Here is a 20,007-nt window from a genome sequence, read left to right on the forward strand (position 1 = left end):
CCTCAGCTTCTCTCTGCACGCGGCTCCGAACTGCCCCAGCTTCAGCCTCAGCACTGCTGCTGCTTTGCCTCCAGCCCCCTGGGCTGCTCCTCTGGCCCCTCTAGCTTCGGCTGGCTCCCAGCTCAGCCTGGTCCTCGGCTCTCTCCTTAGCTCAGCCCCACCCTGTTCCAGGCAGCCTCAGTTCACTGGAGAATGGGACCCCTCTGCACTCATGACTCCCTCATTAGCCTGCCCGCCCTGTCAGTCAGGCTGACCTGGAGCACTGGCTTCTCCCCATTGCCCCTGGGGACTGTCAGTCTCAGGGTCCTGATTTCCCATCCACCTTTCCCCTTCCTTTTGGTGCTGGGAGCTAGCCAACCACAATACCTCACTCAGTAAGGGACTAAGAGTCTTCTTACATCTGCCATGCCCCTCACTCCTGCCCCACAGCCTCCTGCTAGAGCAGCCCTGGGCTCCCCCCACATCTGCCGGTGCCTCTCACTTTTGTCCCACAGCCCCGGGCTAGCCCAGCCCTGGGCTCCTCCCCAGCTTTGCTGGTGCCCCTCACTACTGCCCCGCAGCCCCTGCTAGCCCAGTCCTGGGCTCCCCTCAGCTCTGCCGGTGCCTCTCACTCCTGACCCACAGCCTTCAGCTAGCCGAGCCCTGGGCTCCTCCAGGATCTGCTGGTGCCCCTCACTCTCTGTCACGAAGTCACTGGGCGATGCACTGGAACTACTCCATACGAAGCCAGTCAGGACTCTGGGGCAGCCTCTTCTCTCTGAGCATACTGTCTCCAGGGCAGGAAGCTCACACAGCTTCCACCTTCCTGGATCTGACCTCAGAGCATTCAGCATCTTCTACACTGTGGGCTTCCCTCAGTGAGTCCGCCCGGGCGGGGTTCCTGGGAAAACCAGAGGGCCCTTCACCCCAACTGTGCAGTCAGATGTGACTCTCAGCCAGCCAGTAAAACAGCAGGTTTGTTAGTTGACAGGAACACAGCGTAGGACAGAACTTGTTAGCACAGAAATCAGTGACTTTCAGCCAAGTCCATCTTGGGGAGTCCTGGGCCAGAAGCCCTGGATACCCCCTCTTTCAGCCCCCCCAAGCAGACTGAGAGCTTCCAATGACCCAACCTCAGATACCCCAGTTGTTCCTCCTTGTCTTTAACTCTCAGGGCCAAGAGTCACCTGGTCATCACCTGGTTGCATCTCCCTCCTGGGTCTCAGGTTATGAAGGGCACCTGTCATAGCATATGTGCAGGCAGCTGGATCAGCTTGACCTACCTCAGAGGTCTCAGCCAAAGTCACACACTCTTATTCCCACCACCGATGTGTTGGTGCAGCACACAGGGAAACTGAGGCACACACAGTAGACATGCATCTGAGGAAGTGGGTATTCACCCACGAAAGCTCATGCTCCAAAACGTCTGTTAGTCTATAACGTGCCACAGGATTCTTTACTGCTTTTACAGATCCAGACTAATACGGCTACCCCTCTGATACTTGACAGTATTCATGCAAAACAGTAAAACTGACATAGGCTCAACAGTAAGACTCAAATACAACATAACAAGGGGAAATCCCCACTTTGTCACACTCTCGCCCCACAGCCCCCTGCTAGCCCAGTTCTGGGCTCCTCTCCAGCTCTGCTGGTGGTCCTCACTCCCACCCCACAGCCCCCTGCTAGCCCAGTCCTGGGCTCCCCTCAGCTCTGCTGATGCCCCTCACTGCTGACCCGCAGCCCCTTGCTAGCCCAGCCCTGAGCTCCTCCCCAGTTCTGCCGGTGTCCCTCACTCCCACGCCACAGCCCGCTGCTTGCCCAGTCCTGAGCTCCTCCCCAGCTCTACCGGTGCCTCTTGCTCCCTCCCCACAGCCCCCTCCTAGCTCAGCCCTGGGATCCATACATAGCTCTGCTGATGCCCCTCACTCCCACCCCATAGCCCCCTGCTAGCCCAGCCCTGAGATCCACACACAGCTCTGTTGGTACCCCTCACTCCTGACCCGTAGCCTCCAGCTGTCCCAGTGCAGAGTGTCCTAGTGAAGAGGAGCTAGTTGCTGCAAAGTAGGTTGCTGGGATGTGACAAGCAGGGCTCAGCTGAGTCCTGCAGCTCATCTTGTGTGTGTAGTGCTGGGGCTGGGCAGGGTCCCTGACTCCCTCGTATTGGGGACTGGCCTGTGTGCTCACAGGGAGCCAGTGGCAGGATCCTGTTGTCTCTGAGCTACATCTGCACAAATGGCCAGCAGGTGGCGCTACCCAATGCAATGCCATTGCAGTGGGGTCAGGGGCTGGGGGTGCAGCCCCTCGCAGCGCGATGGGGTAGGAAGCTTTGGGGGTTCTCAGGTGCCTGTTCCTGTGCCAGGCAGCTCTGCTCTGCTGGGCACCTAGTGATACTGCTGGGCCTGGCACAGTGTGCTGTGTCCTCCTGTGGTAGCCAGCCCATGGTGCTGCCAGTCTCTGCTACCCAGCGCAGCTAGCCCTGCTCTACAGGCAGGCACAGGCCAGGCACCTGGGGCCCTAGGAGAACTGACGTTGCCCATCTCGCTGTGCCCAGGCTGCCTCGGGGAAGTTCTTGCCACTGGCGCAATGGCTTTACTTTGATGCGCTGGAGTGCCTGCCCGAGCAGGGCACCACGCTGCTGACGGAGGAGTCTTGTGCCCTGGTGAGTGCTATGCCCGCTGCCGGCCGCTGATGGGCACAGCCTGGGAGCCACTGGCTCTGGAGCCAGGCCCCTCACCCAGCCCTGTGCAGGGATAGGGTTGCTAGGTGTCCAGTTTTTGACTGAGATGCCAGTCGAAAAGGGACCCTGGCGGTTCTGGTCAGCATAGCTGACCGGGACGCTAAAAGTCCAGTTGGCACCCCCCTACCGCACCCCAACCCTCTGCCCCAGCCCTCAGCCTCTTCCCACACTCCAAACCCCTTGGCCACAGCCTGGAGCCCCCTCCTGCACCCCAAACCCCGCATTCTTGGCCCCGCCCCAGAGCCCACATCCCCAGCTGGAGCCCTCACCTGCTCTGCACCCCAACCCCCTTCTCCAGCCTGGGGAAAATGAGCAAGTGAGTGAGGGTGGGGGAGAGCGAGTGACAGAGGGAAGGGGGATGGAGTGAGTGGGGGCAGGGCCTCGGAGAAGGGGTAGGGGAGAGGTGGGGCCTCAGGGCATGGCAAGGGTGTTTGGTTTTCTGCAATCAGAAAGTTGGCAACCCTATGTGGGGAGCCAGCTGGGGGAGGAGCAGGGTGGGCCCTGCTGAAGGGGGTCAGTGTGGGGAGCCAGCTAGGGGAGGGGTGCTGTGGGGGAAGTTGGTTGGGAAAGGGGTGCTGGGAGGGAGCTGATGTCAGTCTGTCCCTCTGCTCCAACAGCGTGACAGCCGTTACGATGGGCAGATCGCTGTGTTCGGGGCTGACTTCCAGGAGAGGCTGGGCCGGCAGAAGTACTTGGTGGTGAGCAGGCCGGGAGAGGGGCCAGGAGGTGGGGTGGAGGGCTGAGGGGCAGAGTGGGTCAGGCAGGGTGCTCAGGGCTGACCCCACCTCCTCTCGCTAGGTGGGAGCCGGAGCTATTGGCTGTGAGCTGCTGAAGAACTTTGCAATGATTGGGCTGGCGGCTGGCGAGGGCGGGAGCGTCACCGTGACGGACATGGACACCATCGAGCGCTCCAACCTCAGCCGGCAGCTGCTTTTCCGCCTGCGGGATGTGGGTGTGAGTGGGGCGAGGGCCAGGCAAGGCCTTGACTATGATTTCCAACTGTCTAATCACACAAATCCAAAAGCCCTGCCCCACCCCGCCCCTTTCCCTGAGGCCCCACCCCTGCCCTGTCCCTTCTCCAAGGCCCCTCCCCACTCCATTCGTCCCCTCTATCACTCACTGTCCCCCACCCGCACTCACTTTCACCACGCTGGGACGGGAGCGTGTGGGCTCTGGGCTGGGGTCGAGGGGTTCGGAGTGTGGGAGGGGGCTCTGAGCCTGGGGCACGGGATTGGGGTGCAGGAAGGGGTGCAGAGTTGGCTCTTGGGGTGGTGACAGCATGTGAAGACCCCCTGCCCCCGCTCCAGGGGCCGCAGGGATGTGCTGTCCACCTCGGGAACGGGTCAGAGCCAGGGCAGGCAGGGAGCCTGCCTTCACCCCGCTGCAGTGCCAGATTTTTAGCACCTAAAATCTCCCAGCTTGGCTTCAGTAGCCTCTGGGAGATTGAGCCCGATTCTGGGAGACTCCCTTCAAAATTGGGAGGATTGGCAGCCCTAGCCCTTGACACCCCTCACTCCTGACCCGCAGCCCCCTGCTGCCCCAACCCTGGGCTCCCCCCAGCTCTGCCAGTGCCCCTCATTCCCCAACCTGCAGCCTCCTGCTAGCCCAGCCCTGGGCTCTCCCATCCCCCAGCTTTGCCAGTGCCCCTCACTCCCAAACCACAGACCCTGCTGCCCCAGCCCTGGGCTCCCCCTTCTCTGCTGGTGCCGCTCACTCCTGACCTGCAGCCCCCTGCTTGCCGAGCCTTGGGCTCCGCTGTCCCCTAGCTCTGCCATTGCCCCTGACTCCAGACCCACAGCCCCTACCTGAGCGGTTCTGCATGGGAGATGAGGATGGGTACGTCTGAAGGAGGGGCAGAGGGAGTGAAGCCTCCTGCCTGGCTCTGACTCTTGCCCTTTGCCCCCTGGCTGAACCCAAGGGGTCCCTGGTGAGGGGTCGGGCGCCAGCCAGGGGCACTGACTTTCCATAGCCTGGACTGTTATCCTCCCTGCCACTGGCTCTGGGCCTGGAAGGGGTCCGTGGAGCTGGCAGAGAACAAGGGAGCAGTGCAGCCTAGCCCAGTACCTGAGCTGGGGTCTCTCTGGGGGGTGCAGCACCAATGGAGGTGGGTCTCCCTGGTCCCCCCTCTGTTCACGGCTCCCGTGGCCCTTGCAGAAGCTGAAGTCAGAGACGGCAGCAGCGGCTGTACGGCGCATGAACCCCATGATCAGGGTGACTGCCCAGCCACACCATGTGGGGCCCGACACGGAGACACTCTACGGAGACGACTTCTTCATGGCCCTGGATGGCGTGACCAACGCACTGGACAGCATGCAGTCCCGTGAGTGCCCGGGCACTGCCACAGGCGGCCTGGCCCTGAGCACCGCTGCCCATGCCCCACACCCTGCCATGCCACATGCCTGTGCCCTTATGCCCACTGCCACATTCCCAGGCCCCGTCACATACTGCCACTGCCCACGCCCCACATCCTGCCACGCCACATGCCTGTGCCCCCACACCCACTTCCAAATTCCCACATCCCTGCCACATACTGCCACTGCTCACACTCCACACCCCACCATGCCACAGGCCTGTGCTCCAACGCCCACTGCCACATTCCCACGTCCCTCCTCATACTGCCATTACCCACACCCCACACCCTGCCATGCCACATGCCTGTGCCCCCACGCCAACTGCCACATTCCCACGCCCCTGCTGCATACTGTCACTGTCCACGCCCCACACCCCACCATGCCACATGCCTGTGCCCCCATGCCAACTGCCACGTCCCTACGCCCCTGCCACATACTGTCACTGTCCACGCCCCACACCCCACCATGCCACATGCCTGTGCCCCCACGCCAACTGCCACATTCTCACGCCCCTGCTGCATACTGTCACTGTCCACGCCCCACACTCCACCATGCCACATGCCTGTGCCCCCACGCCAACTGCCACATTCCCACGCCCCTGCTGCATACTGTCACTGTCCACGCCCCACACCCCACCATGCCACATGCCTGTGCCCCCACACCAACTGCCACATTCTCACGCCCCTGCTGCATACTGTCACTGTCCACGCCCCACACTCCACCATGCCACATGCCTGTGTCCCCACGCCAACTGCCACGTTCCTACGTCCCTGCCGCATACTGTCACTGTCCACGCCCCACACTCCACCATGCCACATGCCTGTGCCCCCACGCCAACTGCCACATTCCCACGCCCCTGCTGCATACTGTCACTGTCCACGCCCCACACCCCACCATGCCACATGCCTGTGCCCCCACACCCACTGCCACATTCCCACACCCCAGCCACATCCACCCACATCACCAGCTTGTGCCAGCGTGCCACAAGCCCCTCCTGGCACAGGGACTCACCTGAGAAAGGCGCTGAGAAGAGGCTGCTGCTTCCTTCCCTGGCCTTGGCTCAGTCTCTGCTCTTCCTCCCTTGGCTGGGGCGTTTCCTGGGGTCGCTGCTGGGTGGAGCTTCCTGAGATCTCATCCAGGGCCCTGCTCTCTAGCTGCCCCAGAGGCTGCCTGGGCAGGGGGAGGAGCAGAAGTGTGGCATCCCCATGACCTGGCCACTTGTTTCCCATAGGGGCCTATGTGGACAGCCTCTGCATCCGCTACCTCAAGCCCCTACTGGACTCAGGCACCGAGGGCACCAAGGGCCATGTACAGGTCATTGTGCCCCACCTGACACAGCCGTTTGGAAGCCCCCTGGACCTCACAGAGTCTGCCGTGCCCCTGTGCACCCTGCGCCACTTCCCCAGCACCATCGAACACACCCTGCAGGTGGCCGTCTCTCCTCACTTCCGGAACCTGGGCCCTCTCCATCCTGGGCCTGTGCCTGGCCCCTCCCCACCCCTGGCCTGGCCCACTCCTGTCCAGAGATTGGGCCCTCCCCACCCCTGGCTTGGGCCTGGCCCCTCCTTGCATCCTGAGGTTAGGCCCGGCCCTTCCTCCCTGCCCCAGACCTGAACACCCTCCAATCTGTGCCCTGTCTCCAGCCAGTGCCCTCCTCGACCCCAGTTGCCCACCCCATGCCGAAGTCCTGGAGCCAGTGACCAGGCTGCGCCATAGCCCTTCTCTCACTGTCTGATGCAGGCCCAGGCTGTCTGGGGCCCAGCGAGGGCAGCGGCGACTGTGTCTGGGGCAGGGCTGGGGGACAGGGGAGTACTCTGCCCTGCCAGGTGGCTCTCCGGGAACTGCCATTCCCAGCCCTGCACTGGGCCCCTGGCCTCTGGCCTGCTTATTTGGCAGAGGAAGGGGCTGGCAGGGCTGCTGGCAGGGCCTTCCTGCTTCCCAGCCCACACACTGCCCCTCCTGCCCGCATGCTGCCCCCCACCGGCACAGACCCTTGGACATACAGCCCCTGCACACACTATGCGCACGGCCCATTAGGCTGCCTGTCTCCCTGTCTCGGGGCCTAGCACTAGGCCTTGGGGGCAGCAGGGGCTGTCGCCGGGCCCCCTCCTAGAAACCCCCTGCCCTGGCCACCTGCCCCTACTCCTGCCCCACAGCTGGGGCATTTGGCCCTCAGCATGGGCCGCGCCAGTGGGCAGCATGGGGGTCCTGCTCACATCCTGATAGGATCGGGTGGGAGTGGGGCAACCCCAGCCTCTGTGTAACTCACCCCTCCCGCACAGTGGGCCCGGGATGAGTTTGACGGGCTCTTCAAGGTGCCTGCGGAGAATGTCAACAAATTCCTGGAGTGAGTGTGGGCCGGAGGGGGCTGTAGGGTGGCTCTGGGGGGCGGGGGTTGTGTGGCTGAAGGGAGCTGTGGGGGTTGGGGGGCTGAGGAGGGTGCTGGGGGGCAGGGGTTGGGCAGCTGAAGGTGCCTCTGGGGGGTGGTGGGCTGAGGGAGGTTCTGGGGGGTTGGATGGCTGATGGGAGGTGTGAGGGTTGGAGACTAGAGGGGCACTCTGGGGGGCAGGGGTTGGGCAGTTGAGGGGGCCACTGAGGATTTGGGGGACCAGAGTGGGGCCTGCCCATGGTCTCTGTGGCCCAGCGGCTCACACGTACCAGGGCTCAGGGGCCAGCCTGGAAGGGTCCAGGATGCCTGGGTTCTCTCTGGGTAGGTGACCCTTCCCTGCTGGGCCCTGTCTCTGGCACTGTACTGTGCCGTGTGTGGGGGGCTGGGGCTCGGCCTGACACTGCCCTGTACCCACAGGGACCCGGCCTTCCTGGAGGTACAACGGACGACTCAAGATCTGGAGTGGGTGCGAAGCAGCCTGCAGGAGAAGCCGCGTAGCTGGCCGGACTGTGTGCGCTGGGCCAGGCAGCGCTGGGAGAGCCTCTATCGCCACACAATCCTGAACCTATTGCACGCTTTCCCGCCTGATCATGTGAGCAACACTGCGGGTACCACGGGCTCCCATCCCCCTGGCTCAGTGCCCTGGGCTTCCATCCCCCTGGCTCAGTGCCCCAGGCTCCCATGTCCCCCGGCTCAGTGCCCCGGGCTCCCATCCCTGCGACACAGTGCCCCGGGCTCCCATCCCCTGGGTCTCCTGTCCCTCTTGTTGAGCACCTCTGGCTATGGTCCCACGTCTCAGTACGTCAGGCTCCTATCCTCCTGGCTAAATATTCCTGGCTCCGATCCCCCCAGCTCAGTACCCCAGGCTTCAATCCCCCCAGCTCAGTGCCCCGGACTCCGATGCCCCCGGCTCAGTGCCCCCCTGGCTCAGTACCTTGAGCTCCCATCCCCCCAACTCAGTACTTTGGGCTCCAATCCCCTCAGCTCAATGCTCCAGGCTCCCCCCGACTCAGTACCCAGCGTTCCGATGCCCCCAGCTCAGTACTGTGGACTCCGATGCCCCCAGCTCAGTGTCCTGGGCTCCCATCCCACTGTAACGATGCTGCCTTTGGTGGGACACTTCTGAGAGTATCAGTTCAGGACAAATTGCTTAGAGAAGGGCAGTCACAGCCCGAGGCTGGGGTCCCTCCACTTCTAAGGCAAACCAAATCAGACAGACAGAGAGGGCTTTGGTTGTACCCCGCTGGCTAACCGTAAGTCATACAAGCAATTCCCTTAGACACTCCAGTTTCCTAGTATCGCCACCAGTGCCACATGTTATGGGGATGAATGGTTATGAAAACCAATACCCCAGTGTGACGAAGTGGGAATGGTCTTGCTGTGTTATGTGAATGTTGAGTGGGGAGTATTGACCTGGTCTCTCCCTGCTTCGAGACCGAACTGAGCAGGGTCACTTCAGCCAGTGACCTGGGGAAGTTCGAACCTGCTTACATTTCCATGGATGCCCCAGCATTCCCCTCCTTCCTAGGGGAGAATTACACCAGGCCCTTCCAGTTTCACGGCCCCCTTTTGGTTGGGTATGCTCGAGGGCACTCGTAGTCTGCAGGTAGGAAGGCTTATGTGGCCCGTGCCCTTTTCCCACCCCAATACTTCTGGGGTTCAAACTGAGATGGGGTCTTTTCCCAGCGGTCCAGTCTGGAGGGCTGTGATTCAGGCTCTCTTCGTTAAGAGCCCCCCTTTTGACCTTGGCCACCCTTTGGAAAGGCTCCTCTATGCTGGACAAGGGTCCAAAGCTATTTTCCCCTTGTCCCAGGCCTTCCTCACCCTCTGGCAGGGGTCACAGGATCGGCAGGACTGCCAGACAGTAGTAAAGACCCCAGGCCATTAAAAGTTCCGTAGCAGCCTCGGCTGGGTACGTCAGGTTCCCTGGTGCCCTGAGAGGGGGACGACAGGGCCTGGCACAGCAGCTGGCAGCAATACTTCTGGGGTACCACCAGCTGCCTCCTGATTCCCCATGACTCCATTTCCCCCGGGGAAGCCCATTCTCGGTACAAGAATCCCTTCTCCCACAGAAACCTTTTCTGGCAACCTCTCCCCATGGTCTGTACTGCACTGAGGTCAGCCAAGTCCCTTATCTTCCGCAAGGAGGGATCTTTCTGCAACTCGGCCTGGAACTCAGCAGTTGGGACAGGGATGGAGACCTGCTCTCTCTCACCGGCTGGGTCTGAAGCCACAGTCTCCTTGAGCTATGTCTCTGGGCATTCCCTCCCCACCAGGGTAGGGTCCTGCTCCTCGGGCAAGGTACCCTCCCCAAGGTCAGGGCGCAGTGTCCCTTGCAGGCTCGGGCTACGGGTCACCACCAGGGCACCCTGGGGATTGCTTGGCCAGTTCTCCATGTCCCTCCCACATTAACACTCAGTGGGTACGTGGTGGTGCACCCCCACTTCCTTGGGGCCCTCCTTGTCCCCCCATTTCAAGTGCACCCTTGCCACGGGCACCTTGAATGGGGTCCCACCCACCCCCATCAGGGTCAGATAGGTGTTGGGCATCACCTGATCTGGAGTTACCACCTCAGGCCGGGCCAGCGTCACCTCAGTGCCCGTGTCCCAGCATCCATAAACTTTCCTCCCATCCACCTCCATGGGAACAAGGCACTCGCTCCGCAGGGACAGCCCTGCGCCTACCCTGTAAACGGAGAACCTGGTGTCCGGAGCATCCAGCTCTGCGGAGAAGTTGGCTTGGGGCCCTCCTCCCTCCTGAACAGTTGATAAGCTGCCAGCCCCCCTTGCCTGGGAAGCCTGGCCCTCATCAAGCTGGGCCGCTACCCAGTTAACCCTCTGTGGGTCAGGTCTGCTTGGTCTGTACCTGAGACTGGGGCACTGGGTCCGTATGTGGCCTCTTTGGCCACAGTAATAGGATCCCATGTCCCATTGGTTCCCTCGAGCTGGTCAGTTGGCCCTGATGCCAGATGTTCCCCTTGGGAAGGGGTTCTCCACATTTTCCTTAAGGGAGGTCCCAGGATCACTCTCTTTCTGAATCATGGAGGGCCTGTTCTTTTGGGACTCCTCCCTGCCATCCCCTGACCGGCTCTTCACAAACTCATCGGCCAGCTGCCCTGCATGTTACGGGTTCTCTGGCTTTTGGTCCCTCAACCACAGCCTCAGGTCGGATGAGCACCGCTCATACAGTTGCTCTAGTACCAGCAGTTTAACCAGGTCCCTCTTCGTCTGGGCCCCATCTGCCCACATACTGGCGTATCCCTCCATGCGGGCGGCTAGTTGCAGATATGAGACCTCAGGGGTTTTATCCTGAGCCCGGTACATCTCAGGAGTCAGCCCAAACTCATGTAGCAAGGCCTCTTTGAATAGTCTGTAGTCCCTTTTCTCTGCCCCTTCCAGTTGGTAAAATGCTACAGCTTTGGGGTCCAGTAAGGGGGTGAGAACCCAGAGTCTGTCTGCAGGATCAACCTGGTGCAACTTGCAGGCCGTCTCAAAGGCATCCAGGAAGTCATCCATGTCCTCCCCCTCCTTAAGCTGTGCCAGGATGCACTTATCAAAGCTCCATGCAGTCCTGGGTCCCCTTTCAGTCACCGCAGCCGGGGGCTCGCTGCTCCTCAGCCTGGCCAGCTCCAGTTCATGCTGCTTCTGTCTCTCTTTCTCCTCCAGTTCACGCTGCCTTTGTCTCTCTTCATGCTGCCTCTGTTTTTCATGATCCTCCAGCTCTCTCAGTTTTAGTTCTTTCTCCCATTCCAGCCACTTCCGCTCCACGGATGCTGAGCATTGCCAGGAGGATCCCCTGCTGGCTGGGGATGTCATGGTGCCCTCGGTATTCACTGGGCTCCTCCCCACTCTTCCCCTAGGCATAGGCAGGAGAGGTCTCGGGAAGCCCTCAGCAGCTGGCTGACCACTCCCAGCTGGGACAGACACTGGTGCCTGCACTGCATCTGCCAGGCTGCTTCCCTCAGAGACAGGAATCAGTTCATTTGAGCAATCTCCCTCCTCCCGCTGGGCAATGAGCTGGTCTTTGGTGAGCCTCTCAGTGCACAGCCCTTCTGCTTGCACAGCTCCACCAGGTCGCTCTTAGGGCGCTTAGTATACATCTTCCTGCTGGCCACTCACAGGCCTGGGTGCTCACTGCTCCCCACAGTTTCCAGGAAGAACCCCTAGTGCACCAGCCCTTCTTGAGGTCACCACCTCTCTGCCAGGGTCGAGCGGCAGACTCCTCTGCCCCTGGGACTGCTCACTGCAATCCCCAGGGGAACCCTGCTACTGCAAAAGTCCTCTCTCTCAGGGTCGAGTGGCAAGCTCCTCCACCCCGAGACTGCTCGCTGCAGTCCTCAGGGGGACCCCGTTACTCCAACAGTCCTTCTCACTGGTCACCCGCTCCCAGAGGTTAATTGCCCCCTGAAGCCATCCCTCTCTGAGCCTTCAGCACACCTGGTCCTCATTATCCCTCCTTTGTTTTACTGCTCCCCAGTCACTTACTGCAAGAAGTGCCATTTACAGGGTGCAGTAGATCCCACTCTACCACCAGTTGTCACGGAGTCCCTGGGCGATGCTCTGGAACTGCTCCCCACAAAGCCAGTCAGGACTTTGGGGAGCCTCCTCTCCCTTGGAGCAGACTGTCTTCAGGGCAAGAAACTCACACTGCTTCACCTCCTGGGTCTCTCCTTGGAGCATTCAGCATATGCCCCTCCGTGTGCTTCCCGTAGTGAGTCTGCCCTGGTGGGGTCCTGGGGAAACCAGAGGGTCCTGCACTCCTACTTCACAGTCAGACGTGCCTCTTAGCCAGCCAGTAAAACAGAGGTTTATTTAGATGACAGGAACACAGTCCCAAACCGGTCTTGCCAGTACAGACAACAGGACCCCCTTTAGTTTGGTCCATCTGGGGCTCCCAGGGAGGCCACAGCCCTATTGGGAAGCCCAAGTCCTGTCTGGGCACCCCTCTCCATTTCCCAGCCATCTCCCAAACGAAAAAACCCTCCAGCCTCTCACTCAGCCTCCTCCCAGCTCCTCCTCCAGGCTTTGTCCAGTTTCCCCGGACAGAGGTGTCACCTGGCCTCCAACCCCCTCCTGGTTCTCAGGTTACATGCTCAGGTATGCTCCCTTCGTCAAGGCAGGCCATCCCAGCACAACTCCCCTGCAACCTTCCCAGGTCAATACTCCCCACTCAGCAATCACATAACCCAGCAAGACCATTCCCGCTTCGTCACACCTTGTTCTGACTGGAAAATCACAGTAGCAAGATGGAATTTGGAGTCACATGGGCAAGTCACATGTCCAGGCATGACTCAGTTCTTTACAGGCCCGTTACATGTGCCATTGTTCACGTTAGTTTGAACGTTCCCAGGAAAGCTCAGATGTGGATTGGCATCTCCGAAAGTCCATGGTCACTTAAGTGTTTCTTGAGTGGGTACTTACTGAGAATAGTCCTTTCTCAAGAATCTGACCACATGATTCACTGAGGCTACTTAGAATCAAAACACATTGATATACAAGTACATAGCCAATATTCATAACTTCAACTACAAAAATGATACACACATACAGACAGCATAATCATAACCAGCAAATCATAACCTTTCCATGGACACCTTACTGGACCTCCTTTGTACAAGATTTGGTGCAACCATAGGACCTTGTTGCAGCAATGATCTATACGGTCACAGTTCATGTCAATAATGTCACACCCCCTGGCTCAGTGCCACGGGCTCCCATCTCCCCTGGCTCAGTACCTTGGGCTTCCATCCCACCTGCCCAGTGCCCCAGGCCCCGATCGCTCAGGCTCTTATACCCCCGGCTCATTGCCTCGGGATCCCATCCCCCCAGCTCACTGCCTCTGGCTCCCATCCCCCAGCACAATGCCCCAGGCTCCGATCCCCCCTGGCTCAGTACCCTGGGGCTTTGAACCCCCTTTTTGAGTACTTCTGGCTCCGATCCCATGGCTCAGTACCTCAAACTCCAATCCCCGTGGCTCAGTACCCTGGGCTCCCATCCCCCCAGCTCAGTAGCCCGGGCTCCATCCCCTTGGCTCAGTACTCTGGGCTCCCATCCACCCGGCTCAGTGTCTCATAGACTCATAGACTCATAGACTTTAGGGTCAGAAGGGACCAATATGATCATTTAATCTGACCTCCTGCACAAAGCAGGCCACAGAATCCTACCCATCCACTTCTGTAACAAACCCCTAACCTATGTCTGAGTTACTGAAGTCTTCAAATTGTGGTTTGAAGACCTCAAGCTGCAGAGAATCCATCAGCAAGTGACCCATGCCCCACGCTGCAGAGGAAGGCGAAAAACCTCCAGGGCCTCTGCCAATCTGCCCTGGAGGAAAATTCCTTCCCGACCCCAAATATGGCGATCAGCTAAACCCTGAGCATGTGGGCAAGACTCACCAGCCAGCACTCAGGAAAGAATTCTCTGCAGTAACTCAGATCCCATCCCATCTAACATCCCATCACAGACCACTGGGCATACTTACCTGCTGATGATCAAAGATCAGTTGCCAAAATTAAGCTATCCCATCATACCATCCCTTCCATAAACTTATCAAGCCTAGTCTTAAAGCCAGATATGTCTTTTGCCCCCACTACTCCCCTTGGAAGGCTGTCCTGGGTTGCCATTCCCCTGATTCACTGGCCTGGGCTTCCATCCCCCCGGCTAAAGTGCCTCAGGCTCCCATCCCCCCGGTTCAGTGCCCCCGGCTCCCATCCCCATGGCTTTGTGCCCTGGGCTCCCATCCCCTCGGATCAATGCCCCTGGCTCCGATCCCCCCTAGCTCAGTGCCCTGGGTCTCCGATCCCTCTTGTTGTGTACCCCAAGCCCCAATCCCCACCCCCCAGTAGCCCTCAGCTTCGTATCCCAGGCTCCAATCCCCCCAGCTCATACTCCAGGCTCTGATCCCTCCGGGCTCCAATCATCCCAAGGGCCTCCAGGCTCAGTACACCAGGCTCTGCCCCTTGTACTTTGCATGGATCTGGTCCCCACCTGAACTCCTGGGCTCTTATTCCCCCCAGGCCTCTATCAATCCATCTCTTGACACCCTTTTAACCCTTTGGCCCTTGCCTCCTGGCCCCCCTAAACCCTCAGTGCACCCTCTCGCAGGGCCCCCTGAGCCCAGCAGTCCCTGCTGCATTTCCCATAATGGAGCGTCAGCCCCCTGGTTCGTGACCTGCCCTGGAGCTGCACACAGGGAGGGGAACCTCCATTGGCTGGGCCGCTCCCTGGCCCTGGTCTGACACCTGGCTTCCCCTGTCCCCAGGAGACCAGCCCTGGGGTCCCCTTCTGGGCAGGACCCAAGAGATGCCCCCGGCCCCTGGAGTTCGACTGCAACAATGTAAGTGGGGAGCCGGTGAGGGTGCCTGTGGGTGGGGGGTGGGGGTGGGACCGCTATTGGAGCCCATACCCATGCTGCGGGGAGCTCTGTGCTGGGGCTAGTGGATGAGGCATGGCCCCTGTTGGGGTGGTACCTGTGTTAGAATTTGGGTTATGGTGACCAAGGCCCATGGGGTGGGACCCATACTAGGGGCAGGGCTCATGTTGGGGGTGAGACTGAGGGGCAGGATCTGTGCTTGGGGCAGGGACTGGGGAGCCTGGGGGCAGGTGAGTGCATGTGATCGGGCGATGGCACCAGGAGTGGGCGACGGCACCAGGCATGGGCGGTTGGATGTGGGTGATGGTGCAGGATATATGTGGATGGGTGGATGATGGTGCAGGGCGATGGTGGGTGGGCAATGGTGCTGGGCATGGGCGGGTGACAGTTCAGGGTATAGGTGAGTGGGCGAGGGCACTGGGCATTGGTAGGTGGGTGGGCACGGATGATGGTAAAGGGTATGGGAGTGGGTGAGGGCGCTGGGCATGGGACAGTACCGGGTACAGGCGGTGAGTGGGCGATGGGTGCAGTGTGTGTGTGGGTGATGGTGCAGGGTACAGGCAGGTAGGTGTATGATGGCGCAGGGTGATGGTGAGTGGGGTGGGTGATGGTGCAGGGTACAGGCGGGTGGGTGTATGATGACGCAGGGCGATGGTGCTGGGCACATGTGACAGTGCAGAGTGCAGGTGGGTGGACAAGGGCACCAGGCTTGTGATGGTGTCATGAAGTGTGGTGGAGTCAGGGCCCTGCACCCCTCACTTCCTGCAATTCATTGTGACTCTCAGCCAGCTAGTAAAACAGAAGGTTTATTAGACGACAGGATCACAGTCTAAAACAGAGCTTGCAGGTACAGAAAACAGGACCCCTCAGTCAGATCCATCCTGGGAGGTGGGGAGCCCAGACCCAGGTTCTGGGCTTCCTCCATCTCCTCAGCCAGCTCCAAACTGAACCTCCCTCCAGCAGTCTCACCCAGCCACACCCCCAGCTCCTCCTCCAGCCTCTGTCCAGTTTCCCTGGCAGAAGGTGTCACCTGACCCCAACCCCATCTTGGGCTCAGGTTATGAAGGGCAGCCGCTAACTCTCAAGTGTCATCCCTCAATGAAGTCAGACCCTTATTTCCCATCACCATTTAGTATTGGTGCAGTACCCCAGGGAAACGGAGGCACACCCCGTGTTAGCAGAAGACAGTAAACTAGTAAAACCCCCATGCAACATTACCAGGTTAATACTCCCTACTCTATCACAGATGGTGCAGGGTATGGGTGGCTGGATGATGGCCAGGGCAATGGTGCCGTATATAGGAGGGTGACGGTGCAGGGTACAGGCAGGAGGGTAGATGATGGCACAGGGTGATGGTGCTGGGCACGGGTGACAGTGCAGGGCACAGGCAGGTGGGTGGACATGGGCACCGAGCGGGTGATGGTGCATGGTAGGGGTGGGTAGGTGATGGTGCCGGGTGTGGGCGGGTGGGCACGCATGACAGTGCAGAGTAAAGGCAGGCAGGCAGACAACAGCGACAGATGGGGGGCGAGGGCATTGGGCATGGGTGCGTGACAGTGCAGGGTACGGGTGGGTGGGTGATGGGCGGGTGGGCACAGATGATGGTAAGTGTGGGTGGGCATAGGTGCTGGGTGCAGGTGGGCACAGGTGACAGTAAAGGGTACAGGGGGTAGGTGGGCAAGGGCGCTGGGTATGGGCGAGTGACTGTGCAGGGTACAGGAGGGCGGGTGGATGATGGCACAGGGTGATGGTGGGTGGGGCAGGTGATGGAGCAAGATACAGGCAGGTGGGTTCATGATGGTGCTGGGCATGGGTGATGGTGCAGGGTATAGGCAGGCGCATACACAGTACAGACGGGTGTGTGGATGATGGCACAGGGCAATGGTGAGCAAGGGCACCGGGCGTGGGATGGTGCAGGGTACAAGTAGGTGTGTGGATGATGGAACAGGGCGATGGTGGGTGGGGCAGGGTACAGATGGGTGACTGTATGATGGTGCTGGACCTGGGTGCAGAGTACACACAGGCAGGTGGGCAAGGGTGCTAGGCATGGTCGAGTGATGTTGCAGGGTATGGGTGGGCGCATGGGTGAGGATTCTGGGCATAGGCAGGTTACAGTGCAGGGTAGAAGCGGGTGGGTGCAGGGACAGACGGATGTGTGGATGATGTCACAGGGCAATGGCGCCAGGTATGGGCAGATGATGGTGCAGGGTACAGGTTGGCGGGTGAATGATGGTGCAGGGCAATGGTGGGTGGGGCGGGTGATGATACAGAGCACAGGTTGGCGGGTGGGCAAGGACACTGGACATGGGTGGGTGATGGTTCAGGGTATGGATGGGCAAGGGCACTGAACAATCATTTTGGATGTGGGCGGTTGACGGTGCAAGGTACAGGTGGGCGGGAGAGGTGGGAGATGGAGGGGTGGAGCAGGGAGAGTAGGGGGAAGGGTCGGACAGGGAGGGGTGGGACAGGCGGAGCAGGGACTCCCCCCGCTCCCGCGCTGAGCCAGGCTGTATTCACAGAGCACCCACATGGAGTATATCATGGCTGCTGCCAGCCTCTTTGCCCAGACACACAGGCTGCAGGTGCCCCGAGACCGGGCAGCTGCCAGGGAGACACTACGGGCCATGGCCGTGCCTCCCTTCCAGCTGGAGGTAGGGGTGCGGATCCCTGTCACGGAGGAGGAAATGGAGGAGGTGCCCGTCGGGGTCGGTAAGGGCCATGCTTGGGCCACGGTGCCAGGGGCTGTGCAGTGGGGGAGGGAAGTAGGTGCCAGCTGGGGCAGGGAGCTCAGCCTGGTGCCAGTCGAGTGGGAGGGGCTCTGCCTGGTGCCGGTGGGCAGGGAGCTCTGCTTGACGCGGGGGGGAGGGACTCTGCTCTGTCCTATGGGAGTTGGTGGCCAGGCACCCCATGGCCCAGCGTAGAGCAGCCCATCGCCCTCTGCAGACACCTGCAGGCTCACTGACCTGGCTTGGGCCCTTCTGGAGTTGACATTTCCCTCGCAGGTGCCGCCTTGGGCAGCCCCTGCCCATCAGCCTGCATCTCCATTTGTACCTGCTGCCCAGGGCAGGTGGGTGTCCCCCACCTGGGCCAGGGGAATCCTGTCCCAGCCTGGCTCCCCAGGGAAAGGGGTGCCCTGACTTCAACACCGCCCTTGCTGGGGCTCAGAGGGCCTTGGCACAGGCAGGGCTTGAGCCTGGCCCATTCCTTGCCTGAGGCTCGGCTGCAGGTCCCATGCTGCCCATGGGCCCCTCCGAGGTGTGTACTGGCCCCGCTCCCCAGTGGGCACCTCGCAGGCCCTGCTCCTGCTCTGCTGGCCTGGCAGCACTCCTGGCACCATCCCAGAACAGCTCGTGCCAGTACCTGCTGGGGACATTGCTCTCTGTGGCTTCACCCTGGGACAGTGCTCAGCACCAGTCTCCCTGCCAGAGCTGCCCCGCCCTGCTGCTGGCTCGGGGGTTTCCTGAGTACCACAGGTGGGCCCGGGGGACCCGCCCCCAGCTGCAGCCCCACTGTTCTCTGTGTCCTCTGCAGATGAGGAGCAGCTGGCAGCGCTGAAGCAGGAGCTGGCAGAGTGCAGACAGGCACTGCTGGAGGTGGGGTATGGCAGCACCCACCTCATGGAGCCTATTCATTTTGAGAAGGTAGTGGGGGCTTTGCCGGCCGGGGTCACTCTCTCCCAGGTTCTGGTGGGCAAGTGGTGGCGTTGTGAGCCATGGCTGGGGTGGGTGGCTGGCCTGATTGGCATCGCCCAAGGGCTGGGGCTGCAGGAGATTCCAATGTGCCCGGAGGCAGCATGAGGGGCTAGGGTGGAGCACACGGCCCCACCAGCTGGCTGGCCTTTGCCCTGTGGGTGCTGTCTGGGCAGGGACTGTCTATTACTGCACATGAGGTCGGGCTGGAGTCAGTGAAGCCATGCAGGGTCGGGCAGGGGCCGGGGTGGCCATGCAGGGTCAGGCAGAGGCTGGTGTGGCCACGTGGAGTCAAGCAGCAGTTGGGCAGGGGCTATTGAAGCCATGTGGGTCGAGCAGGGGCTGGCATGGCCACATGGGGTCAGGCAGGGGCCACGGGTCGGGAAGTGGCTGGAGTTGCCAGGCAGCTGGCTGTCCGTGTCACTCAGAACAGGGTTTCATGTCAGAGACATGCTGGGCACCCACATGCCCTCCCACCTCCCCCAGTTCTCATCACGCTTCTCTCGCACTGGCCTTGCAGGACGATGACAGCAATGGCCACGTGGATTTCATCATGGCCGCGTCGAACCTGCGGGCTGCGAACTATGGCATTGCCCCTGCTGACTGGCACAAGGTGCGGGGGACAGTCCCCCCAGGGAGAGATGGGGTGGGGGCAGGGCCATGCACCCCCAGGGACAGATGAAGGGTGGGGCCGGGGCCATGCACCTCCCAGGGACAGATGCGGGGCAATGGGCCCCCCGGACACAGATGTGTGGCAGGAGTGGGGCGACGGTCCCCCCGGGCACAGATGTGGGATGGGGATGGGACGACAGCCGCCCCGGGAACAGATGTGGGATGGGGGTGGGACAGTGGGCCCCCCAGGGACAGACACAGTGTGGGGTTGGGACTGGGGCTATGGGCCTCCCTGGGGACAGATGAAGGGTGGAGGCGGGGGTGGAGGTGGGGCGAAGGCCTCCCCAGGATAGCTGTGAGTTTTGGGGCCCTGCGCCAGCCCCTGACAGCCACTGCTGACATAGTTTCCTGTTGCCTGGCAGAGCAAGCGGGTGGCAGGCAGGATCGTGCCTGCCATTGCCACCACGACGGCGGCAGTGGCCGGATTGGCATGCCTAGAGCTCTACAAGCTGGTGTGGGGTCACCAGAACCTCGGCTCCTACTGCAACAGTTTCCTGCAGCTTGCAGAGCCACTGCTCGCCCGCTTCCATCCCCTGTCGCCTCTAGCCACTTACAAGGTGAGACCCCATGCCCGGCCTTGCCAATGACCTCCTCCGCACCTGGGCAGGGGCTGAGTGGCAGGGAGGGGGGGAAAGACCCTCCTCAAGGGCAGCAAAGTCAGTGGCTGGGGGGATGCTGGATCCTGGTGCCCGCACCCTGGCAGTGAGGGCTGGCCCAGTGTCCCAGTGCAGCACTAGGGGCCGCTGTGCTGCAGGAGGCAGGGCGGAAGTCTTCCCAGCAGTCCAGACGGGCACCTATGCCCCAGTACAGCACAAGGGG

At 61.0% G+C, this 20,007-nt stretch overlaps 1 protein-coding gene across 12 annotated transcripts in view; it reads left to right on the top strand.

The window, feature by feature from the left end:
- UBA7 (ubiquitin like modifier activating enzyme 7) overlaps window positions 1-20,007 on the top strand; it is a 50,679-nt gene that overhangs the window by 21,231 nt on the left and 9,441 nt on the right. For 6 of the 12 annotated variants that reach the window (XM_050960059.1, XM_050960058.1, XM_050960065.1 and 3 more), the window contains 12 exons: window positions 2,531-2,638; window positions 3,334-3,414; window positions 3,515-3,670; window positions 4,871-5,036; window positions 6,299-6,495; window positions 7,350-7,414; window positions 7,874-8,048; window positions 14,717-14,791; window positions 17,347-17,536; window positions 18,359-18,468; window positions 19,037-19,129; window positions 19,551-19,745. In XM_050960059.1, the coding sequence (XP_050816016.1) occupies window positions 2,531-2,638; window positions 3,334-3,414; window positions 3,515-3,670; window positions 4,871-5,036; window positions 6,299-6,495; window positions 7,350-7,414; window positions 7,874-8,048; window positions 14,717-14,791; window positions 17,347-17,536; window positions 18,359-18,468; window positions 19,037-19,129; window positions 19,551-19,745 (1,611 nt within the window). The remainder of the gene's footprint in view (window positions 1-2,530; window positions 2,639-3,333; window positions 3,415-3,514; window positions 3,671-4,870; window positions 5,037-6,298; window positions 6,496-7,349; window positions 7,415-7,873; window positions 8,049-14,716; window positions 14,792-17,346; window positions 17,537-18,358; window positions 18,469-19,036; window positions 19,130-19,550; window positions 19,746-20,007) is intronic. The other 6 variants (XM_050960061.1, XM_050960062.1, XM_050960063.1 and 3 more) reach the window with 6 other exon arrangements.

Source organism: Gopherus flavomarginatus, chromosome 6 (genome assembly GCF_025201925.1).
Source record: "Gopherus flavomarginatus isolate rGopFla2 chromosome 6, rGopFla2.mat.asm, whole genome shotgun sequence".
NCBI classification, from domain to species: Eukaryota; Metazoa; Chordata; order Testudines; family Testudinidae; genus Gopherus; species Gopherus flavomarginatus.